The 10,943-nt window shown below is 40.3% G+C and overlaps 1 protein-coding gene across 1 annotated transcript; it reads left to right on the top strand.

Annotated features, from left to right (window-relative positions):
- Nucleotides 1-4,288: 4,288 nt before the first annotated feature.
- PDCL2 (phosducin like 2) lies at nucleotides 4,289-10,743 on the top strand. Its single transcript, XM_074904273.1, is given in 6 exon segments — nucleotides 4,289-4,363; nucleotides 5,552-5,672; nucleotides 6,167-6,257; nucleotides 8,201-8,344; nucleotides 10,020-10,228; nucleotides 10,559-10,743. Coding segments are annotated over 6 exon segments (825 nt in total).
- Nucleotides 10,744-10,943: the final 200 nt, after the last annotated feature.

The following is a 10,943-nucleotide window of genomic DNA, read 5'->3' as shown; positions in this document are numbered from 1 at the left end:
ACCCACAAGAGTATAAGGCTTTGGTGGACACTGGCGCTCAGTGCACCCTGATGCCATCAAGCTACAGCGGGGTTGAATCCATTTGCATCTCTGGAGTGACAGGGGGATCCCAGCAGCTGACCCTACTGGAAGCTGAAGTGAGCCTGACTGGGAAGGACTGGCATAAGCACCCCATTGTGACTGGCCCAGATGCCCCGTGCATCCTGGGCATAGACTACCTCAGGAGAGGGAACTTCAAAGACCCAAAAGGGTACCGGTGGGCTTTTGGTGCCGCTGCCCTGGAGGAGGATGAACAGTTGTCCACCTTACCCGGCCTCTCAGAGGATCCCTCAGTGGTGGGGCGGCTTAAGGTTGAGGAGCAGCGAGTGCCGATTGCTACCAGGACGGTGCACCGGCAGCAGTACCGCACCAACCGAGATTCCCTGGTCCCCATCCATCAGCTGATCTGCCAACTAGAAAGCCAGAAGGTGATCAGCAAAACTCACTCACCCTTCAACAGCCCTATATGGCCAGTGAGAAAGCCTAATGGCGAATGGAGGCTAACTGTGGACTACCGTGGCCTGAATGAAGTTACACCAGCAATGAGTGCTGCGGTGCCAGACATGCTAGAGCTCCAGTATGAACTGGAGTCGAAGGCAGCCAAGTGGTACGCCACGATTGACATTGCTCACACGTTCTTCTCCATTCCGATAACGCCAGAGTTCAGGCCACAGTTCACGTTCAGATGAATGCCTGAGAGAGGCATCCAGTACACCTGGAATCGATTGCCCCAGGGGTGGAACCACAGCTCCACCATTTGCCACGGACTGGTCCATACTGCACTGGAGAAAGGTGGGGCTCCAGAACACCTGCAGTATATTGATGACATCATTGTATGGGGGAACACAGCCGAGGAGGTCTTTGAGAAAGGGAAGAAGATAATTGAAATCCTCCTGAAGGCCGGCTTTGCCATTAAGCAAAAGAAAGTTAAGGGACCTGCAAGGGAAATTCAATTCCTAGGAATAAAATGGCAAGATGGGAGTCGCCACATCCCAATGGAGGTGATAAACAAGATAACAACCATGGCCCCACCAACCTCTAAAAAGAAGACTCAGTCTTTCCTGGGCGCTGTGGGGTTCTGGAGGATGCACATCCCGAACTACAGCCTGATTGTGAGCCCCCTCTACCATGTAACCCGTAAGAAGAATGATTTTGAATGGGGCCCTGAGCAACAACAATCCTTTGAATAAATTAAGCGGGAGATTGCCCAAGCAGTAGCCCTCGGGCCAGTCCGGGAAGGGCAGGAGGTTAAGAACATGCTCTACACTGCAGCCGGGGAGAATGGCCCTACCTGGAGACCCTGGCAGAGAGCACCTGGGGAAACCCGAGGCCGACCTCTAGGCTTTTGGAGCTGGGGATACAAAGGTTCTGAAGCTAATTACACACCAACTGAGAAGGAGATACTGGCAGCGTACGAAGGAGTTCGGGCTGCCTCAGAAGTGGTCGGCACTGAAACACAGCTCCTCCTGGCACCCCGACTGCCGGTGCTGGGGTGGATGTTCAAAGGAAAGGCCTCCTCCACGTATCATGCAACCGATGCCATGTGGAGTAAATGGGTTGCATTGATAACACAACGGTCTCGAACAGGGAACCCCAGCCGCCCAGGGATACTAGGGGTGATTACAAACTGGCCAGAGAGCAAAGATTCCGGGATGTCACCAGAACAGGAGGTGACACGTGCTAAGGAGGCCCCACCATATAACGAGCTGCCGGATGAGGAGAAGCGATATGCCCTGTTCACTGATGGGTCTTGTCGCATTGTGGGAAAACATCGACGATGGAAGGCTGCTGTATGGAGTCCCACACGATGGGTCACTGAAGCTGCTGAGGGACAGGGTGAATCGAGCCAGTTTGCAGAGGTGAAAGCCGTTCAGCTGGCTTTGGATATTGCTGAGCGGGAAAAGTGGCCGAGGCTCTACCTCTACACCGACTCGTGGGCAGTGGCGAATACCCTGTGGAAATGGTTGCAGCAATGGAAGCAGAACAACTGGCAACGTAAGGGTAAAACCGTCTGGGCTGCTGAAGTATGGCAGGACATTGCAGCCCGTGTGGAAAACCTCGCTGTGAAGGTGCGCCATGTGGATGCCCATGTACCCAAGAGTCAGGTCACTGATGAACATCGACACAACCAGCAGGCAGACCAAGCTGCTAAGATAAGAGTGGCTCAGGTGGACTTGGACTGGCAGCGCAAAGGTGAACTGTTCATAGCCCGGTGGGCCCACGAGACCTCGGGCCACCAAGGTAGAGATGCAACATACAGGTGGGCTCGAGATCGAGGGGTGGACCTTACTATTGACACCGTTGCAGAGATCATCCACGGATGTGAGACGTGTGCCACAATCAAAGATGCCAAGCGGGTGAAGCCCCAGCGAAATGGAGAGCGATGGCTCAAATATAGATATGGAGAGGCCTGGCAGATCGACTACATCACACTGCCACAGACCTGCCACAGGAAGCGCCACGTGCTCACAATGGTGGAAGTAACCACTGGATGGCTGGAAGCTTACCCAGCGCCCCACGCCACTGCCCAGAACACCATCCTGGGCCTTGAAACCCAAGTCCTGTGGCGACACGGCACCCCAGAGAGAATTGAGTCAGACAATGGGACCCACTTCCGAAACAACCTCATAAATGCCTGGGCAGAAGAACATGGCATCGAGTGGGTCTACCATATCCCCTACCACGCACCAGCCTCTGGAAAGATCGAGCGCTACAGTGGACTGTTAAAAACCACATTGAAAGCACTGGAAGGTGGGACCTTCAAAGACTGGGACATGCATCTAGCAAAGGCTAGTCAACACAAGAGGATCTGCCAGTCAAGCTGGCCCGGCTCAGTCGAAACCTCCACGTGCTGTAGATGGGGATAAAGTACCTGTGGTGCGCATGAGGAATATATTGGGAAAAATGGTCTGGTTTAGCCCTGCACCAGGCAAAGGTAAAGGCAAACCCATCCACGGGGTTGCTTTTGCCCAAGGACCTGGGTGCACCTGGTGGGTGATGCCGGACAATGGAGAGGTCCGATGTGTACCACAGGGGCACTTGATTCTGGGTGAGAACATGCTGTAAATTATGCTGTGCCTTTGTAAATTATTACTTTGTTATTGTTAACTGCTAAATGGCAGCTGGACATGACGCAGATGGTATAGAATAAAGGGGTGGATTATGTTATGGTTCAGCTAGGATAGGGTTAGTTTTCCCCAACGGAGAGAGAGGGGGAAGGGATCTCCAGCCGGGTTATTCATACCATGCTGGCGTCAGGTCCAGGGGCGGAACCTTTTCACCTTGCTCTTTGGCAGACTCGGTGGCGGGAACCTATTTCCGTGACCATTTAGCGGTATTTCTCTGTATATCGTTTGTCTTGTTCACTATTAATGTTGTTTATTGTCATTATCATTGCTACTGTTGTTGTTCAGATTGTTTTATCACACTGTTGTATTAAATTTCTTCTTACTTTAGCCCGGGTTTGTGCCCAACTTCCAGCCCGACCGGCTGCAGGTGGGGGAGGGGCAACAGCAACGTGCTCTCCGGTCCCGGCAGGGCTTAAACCAGCACAAGCACTTATGTGGAGGTCAAACCAAAGTGGATGCATATCACTCATGTTTCTGCATTGGTTCCTTGGAGGAGTAGTCCTCTTAGTTCTATAGATTTTTTGATACCTAAGTCAAAATTCTGCTTTGGCGAAGCATTGAAATCTTGCAGTAAGACTGAGTGTGAGACTTCTTTATGTAGGTAAACCCTGGGCAGTTACGTTATAGCAAAAATATTAATTTGTTTTTTTTCCTATTCCAGACCCATTAGTGACCATCTAATTAATTAGATTCTATATGGAGCTTCTCTTTTATTTTTTTCCAGTGGAATATATCAATTACTTTTTGATCAAGGAGAAAAGATCACTTATCTTTATCTACATTTTCATATGTGGATAAAGTTAAAGTTTGCTAATATATTTGAAAGACTTGGTGATGAAATAATCACATTCTTAGAGGTAGAATATTGCAGAAAATGATTTTCCAAATACTATAATTAACTTATTTACAATGGATTTGTAATTTCTAGTCCAAAATCTGGATATTGGACCTTTGTGAAGGAATCAATTAAATTATTCAGGTATGAAATCTCTGCTTTATCTTATCAATAAGGCACTAGATGTTTGCAAAGCCAGAGTGCTCCAGCAGTAGTGAGTATTGGCAGTGTTACCCTTGCCAGCAGTCCGCTGAGCCCATGCAATAGGAGCGTTGGAGGTGCTGTCATGAACTACTGCCACTTCCTTTCCACTCCAAACCCTGCCAAGCCTTCCTTCTTCCTGCCAGAGAAGCTGGCAGAGGTAAGAGTCTTCTTGCAAACCCACAATACTTAACTTCCTTGTGAGTGATAGCATGATTCTGTTTACTCTCTTTGTGGATTTTGCAAGTATGTTTTAATCTATAATGCAAAGCATTTTTTTTACCTTTGTGAAATTCCTTGGGGCATGTGTAGCATTTGATAATCAGAATTTGTTTCATTATACTCATGCTAAATTCTGTACAAGAGCCTTGTTGAATAAAAATGAGGCAGCTGTCAGCTGGAAAGGCCAGTGTAGTACTCACGGGCATGGTAGTAATCCTGGATGTTTCCTCAGGTAAAATTTTTGTAATGTACTTTTTGTTCATTTGGTGCTGCATTATTAAGGAATTATGAATATCACTAAATGTTTCTGATAGGCACAGATTTATACAGAGATTTCTTTATGGAGGTTTTCAAACCAGTGGCTATTTCAGGGCCAAAACCACCACACTTTTTGATTAGCAACATGTTTTAAAATCTACTTGACAATTTCTAATCCATATTAGTGGCCTTCTAACATGTTGCTATTCTACCATTCCAGCAGCAGTCCAGTTACAATAAACAGATTATTTTAAGGTGATAACATCAGTCCTATATGCAGTCTTATAAATAGCATATAGTTCCTTTATCTTAACCATTTAATTAAAATTATCACAAATGTAGACTTAACACCTACAGAAGTCCCATCTTATGAACATAGTGTATGAAGTAGCTTATGTTGACACATTAATGTTAATAATTCATTTAATATAAAAAGGTCTTTTTCTTCCAATTCTAGGCATGCTTTTACATGTTTATTTATAAAAATACCGATACAAAAATCTTGCCTGTACGAAGCTGTATTTTTTTAAGTGTGTTTAAGTAAGCTGTGTAAAGTTTGGGGTGTCTGAAGTTGGTTTCCATAGATCTTTTAGACAATTTTTTAGCTGATGTTTTGGAGACTGATATTTTTTCTATGCTTATCTTTTGAGTTTTCTTTCTCTCTTATTTTCTTGCTGTTTTTTGTTCAGAAGTAAAAAATGACAAGTGAAAAATCATGATAGAGAATGGTCCATGAAGGTATTGTAGCCTCTAAGTAATGGTTCCCTTTTGTTACATCCTTAATACATGCCAAAGTGAAAAAGGGCTGGTTGTGATTTTAAAAAAGGCACACAAGACAGATCGGTTCTGTCTCCTAATATTAAAACAGGATCCAAATGAAGATACTGAATGGAATGACATACTGAGAGATTTTGGAGTTCTTCCTCCAAAAGAAAAACCAAAAGATGAAATAGAAGAAACAGTTTTATACTTGCAGAAAGAAGCAGAAGGCAAGTAAATTTAAAAATATATGCCATTAGTATAACAAAATTTGAAAAGCAGAGGTATTTTCAATAACGCATTTTGTAACTTAAACATTGTACAGTAATTATATTTTTATTTTCATTATTTTCACTTGGTTATTTTAAAAAGGATTCCAAACTAAACACACAACACAGTTAATGACAAACATTATGGCATGTAACATGTATGGATAACTAATTTTCATAATTCCGTAAATGAACCAGTCAGTTATAAGCAAGATACACATTCTGAACAATTGGTAGTAATCCACTCCTGTATTTCTCTATTTTCCTGTATAGTTACAGTTGAATAAATTTCTTTTTTTTCCACTGTCTTAACCAGAGTTATGCCAAAATTGACTGACTTCTAAAATTAGTACATATTTTTCTTTCATTAATCCCATGTTTTTGTAATACATTTAAAATGTTTGCAGACACTTTGGAGAACAAAAGGTGACTAATTTTTTGTTTGTTTTTTCTACTGAAATCATATGAAAGAATGAACCTTGAAGAATTAAAGGAAGCTGAAGATGACTTTGATGAGGCTGATAGGAAAGCTATTCAAATATACAGGTATAGTAAAATATTTCCATCCAGATTAACAGTGCACATGTCACTATTGTGCACGTACATGCTCCTGAAAAATAAACTCGGAATCTTTTGAATAGTAATGTCTGCTGACTGACACAACTGCCTTTTTTCACTTTCTGTTCCTTTGCCAGCAGATAGAGAGTACTCACATTACTGTCCTACTTCTTCCTGATTGCCAATGGCAGAGAGAAGCAGTTTACACCATACTTTACTTTGATATTTTGTTAGAACAAAATTATTTAGTCTGAAAGCTATTTAAAAGATATTTAAAAGAAAAATAATAGAAGGGGACACAGTGGAAACCACTGTTATACATCCTTAGTTCAGCTGAAGTTTTGCTATATCATGCACTGCAGTTTCTGTGCTGGAATGGTAGTAGTTGATGAACTTGTGTGGTTTTGAAAGATGTTTATCAAGTCAGCTGTGGATCCCTAATACACAACTATTGTTTTTATTTTGCTTCTTATCCAAGATTAATGTTAATGGCTTTTCTATTTTTTCATGAAAATATTAATTTGAAGTTTATATTGAAGAAAGGCTCAGGGGAGGTCTAATCAATGTCTATAAATATCTGAATGGAGGGTAGAAAGCAGACAGAGCCAGGCTGTTCCCAGTGGTGCCCAGTGAAGGACCAGAGGCAGTGAGTACAAACACAGGAGGTTCCTTCTAAACACTTTTTTACTGTGAGGGTGACCAAGTGCTGGCAGAGGTTGTCCAGAGAGGTTGTGGAGTCTCTGTCCTCAGACATGTTCAGAAGCCCTCTGGACACATGCCTGGGCAGCCTGCTCAAGGCCGACCCTGCCTGAGCAAGGGGGCTGAATCAGATGACCTCCAGAGGTCCCTTCCAAACTCAGCCAGTCTGACTGTGTAATTCTGTGATATACCATATACTGTTCTTAGGCATAACTGTGGCACAACCTCGTTCAGCTATTTAATAGGAGTACACCGATCATTTTACTTACAATGCCATGCATAGTCAGTGCAATTTTATGAATTCAGGTTCAGAAAAACTTTGGCACCTTGTATGGAGACTTAGTAATTTTAGCTATACTGGACATTCACATGTATATTTTTGTAGGTGTTTTACAAAGTACTCTGACCAGTTCTGCAGAGCTTTGTACTGTAACTAATTAAAATGAGACGTAAGTTTACACAGAATAAAAAAGCTAATGTGATCAAAACCTTTCCTCTGTCTAGATTTTACCTATACTTACTGCTTTTGCATTGTTAAAATTATTAAAAAATTCTAATGCTAACAGTGTGTATCTAGTGCTGTATTCTCATAGGAAGATAGAAATTCACATAATTATGTGGAAGTTGTGAACCTAACTTATCATGCATTGTTGCTAGCGTATAATGTTGCACAAATATGATAGAAGCTTTTTTGGAAAAGCCACTTTAGTAGTGATTTACAGTTAGAAAAGTGAATAGCTACATTTAGTTCAACAAATCTCAGTAAGGCATTTTCCTTTTCTACCTTGCAAGTATTTTTGTAGATGAAGACTGCCATCTACTGTTTTTACATTTCAATTTTCATGAATTATTTTTAAATTGTCTGGTAAATAATATTGTAAGTACTGGTGGTTCTTCCTCAAACTAATCTAATTTTCAGAATTAGAAAAACAGTACCTGCTTTAATTTTTTCTTGCTTTGTCTCAAATGATAAACCCTTGTGCAAAATGTTTGTTACTCAGGTTTCCCAAATCTGATACCGATGAACTAAGAAAATGTGTTTTAATGTTATCTTATTGAATAAATATTAGCATAGAACCCTTTCTAGCTCTGAAATTACATTTGAAGACCTTGAGCTAAAGGGTTACTCAAAGCATTTTTTAAAGTAGTTGAGAAAAACGCACTAGATATTATTTTAAAATGCATTTTAAATGTTCCAAGGATGCTTATTGTTATTCTTAGCTTTTAATTAGGCAGCAATGCTTGCAAGAATGGAAATGTCTTCAGAGAAGGCAAAAGTATGGGAAAACAAGGGAAATTCGTGGAGAGCAGTACGTGAAGGAAGTTACAAATGCTCCAGAGGATGTTTGGGTTATAATTAATCTTTATCAGTCAAGGTAATTACATTCTCACTTAAGATGTTGAATATTTCAATACAGAGAATTGAACTGGTAATTAAAAAGCAATACCAAGAAAAATTAAATACAATAGACTAATGAAATAGCAATTGTTTGGAAGCAATGCAATCATAAGAGCATGGGACCTCCTTGATTTGATAATTCATGCTGTGAGAGTTAATCACTTCTGCTCAATTATACAAAAGGGTTTTTTTTGCTTTGTATGCTTATCAACATGTACATAAACTCACTGAGATTTCTGAATTTCACGAAGTGGTGTCCACTGTTTGTGTTAAGTGAAGTTCATTTGCAGATTCTTGTCTCAGCAGCAGTGTTCTGACAGCATTAGTCTACCTTTTTTCCCCCTTTGACTTGAACAAATCAAAAGCCCAATAGGAAGACTCTTGGTTATGAAAACTGAGGAAAGCTAGGGAAATTGTTGGTTTATTATTCCCCAATAAATTCTCTAATGGTAGCAGAAGTTGTCACAGGATCCTTCAGAAATGTTGAAAGGGTCTCATGATTAGTTCTGCATATGTTAGCAACTCTATTATAGATGTTTATGAAAAACACTGAGAATTAGTATGGAATGTTTAATGCATTTTTTTAGATTTAGGCCAGCTTTCTCTTTTCATGCTTTTTAAGCCTGTTGGGAGGACGCTGCTTTGATTCTCCTCAGTTTCAGGAATTGAGTATTATTTCCAGGAGCAATAGGAACAGGTCAATCAAATGAAATTGTTAAAATTCTAATCATTTGAAAGAAAACATCAGCTTTTCTTGCTTTTCATTGTTTTTGTTTACTGGAGAACCAATTCTATACTTCACCATTACATAAATACGAGTCTGTGAGGAAACTCGTAATTCCTTGAGAATGGATACGAGACCGCCGCCGTCTCTTACGTCTGGTAACAAAACTGCCTCGCCTGCCTTTGGCCACCAGAGTGTGCTGCTGGAACTCGTCCGTAGGCTAAACCAGCTTTAACTTCAGCCGGTTACAACGAAGATCCTGATTTCTAAAAGGTTTACGGGCTGGAGGGGAACCAAATAAACCCCCTTGTTTTTGGGGTTTTTTTTGGTGTGCGGGTTTTTTTGGGGGGGTGGTATTTTTGTGCGTTTTGTTTGTTTTGTTTGTTTGTTTTTTTTTTTTTTTTTTTTAACTGAGGCTTCTATAGTGATTGTAATGCAAATAGTAGCTATGAAAGTAATGAACAGGCCCCTGGTGGTAATACAGCTATGTAACCGTTTTTCTGACATTACTTAGATTTTACTAAAAGAATGAAAAAGTAATTAAGTGTTAAACTGACAGCCAGTTCATATAAAGTAAAATGTATATTACAGATTAAAAAATCTCATTTAAGCTACATTAAATGGACAAAATGAGTTTCAAAATCTTGGTGGAGAACAAAATTAAGGCACAATGCTTGAAGCGTCTGGTAGCTTTATTGACATTTTATAGACCGTGCCTATTATGTGTTGTTAATTGGTCAGCTCTTTAAATCACAATGATCTTAGAAGAGGCTAAATAAAATTTGTGGTGCAGCTCTTACAACAAATTAACGTAGAAGCAGACTATAGGAAAAGGTATATTTATTCTTCAAGGGCTTTATTTTTAATAGCTTTAGTTATTTTACAAAACATTTACACTGAAAGTGTCATCATACTTACTCTTTTCTAGCATCTCAGTGTGTTTACTGGTTAACGAACATCTCAGCCTGCTAGCCAAAAAATTTCCAGAAGTCAGGTGACTCAAAGCCATTGTAAACAGCTGCATTCAGAATTACCATGACAGGTGTTTACCCACAATACTAGTATATAAAACTGGTGAAATAAAAGGCAGGTTTGTTGGAGTAGCTGAATGTGGGGGAATATATCTTAAAGTGGAAGGTATGAGAAATATTTTTAAATAATTCATGTTATATAAAATTTTATGTTGTTCATAATCATTAGATATAAAGATCACTGCTTAAAGGTGGAAAAGATTTTTGATTATTTTTGTAGAAAAAAGTACAAAAAGCAAAGAATTAATTTATGTTGTAAGAATATTGGATAGACGTGGATATTTTGCAATTTCATGGTTATGCATTTTACTGAGATAAAGTTGGGTTGTTGCAAGGATGCCCATATTTTTTGTTGTTGTTGAGATGGAGCTCGGTCTTTAATAACAAGTGAGAATTTATTGCAATTATCGGAATAAATTGTAATTTGTTTTTACAGTGCTTGAATGGAAACTAGCAGAAGTTGGAGCAATAGAAACCAACTTAGAAGAAAACCCCAAAAAGGACATTATGAATATGATTACACTGTCAGTGCAAAATATTTTTGCTCATGAAGACACAAATACAAAAAGTGATGTGATGAAACCATGTACTGAGAAAATTTTAATGCAGATCATCTGTTGACATAAATTAGCTCAAATAGTTTTTTACTCCTTTGGTAAGCCTGAAACAATTTTTGTTTGTTTTTTAAAAAGCACTTTTTTTCATATGCATATTTTTAAAATTTTGATTTGTGGAAGAAAATTGATGTAGTAAATGAAAGCCATGCTTACCTTTTGATACATGTAGATGATTGTCATTGACACTGTGAGCCTGGATTCTTT

Source organism: Athene noctua, chromosome 4 (genome assembly GCF_965140245.1).
Source record: "Athene noctua chromosome 4, bAthNoc1.hap1.1, whole genome shotgun sequence".
Lineage (NCBI taxonomy): Eukaryota > Metazoa > Chordata > Aves > Strigiformes > Strigidae > Athene > Athene noctua.
Note: the sequence above shows the minus strand (reverse complement) of the source record. Positions and strands in the feature narration are given on the sequence as shown.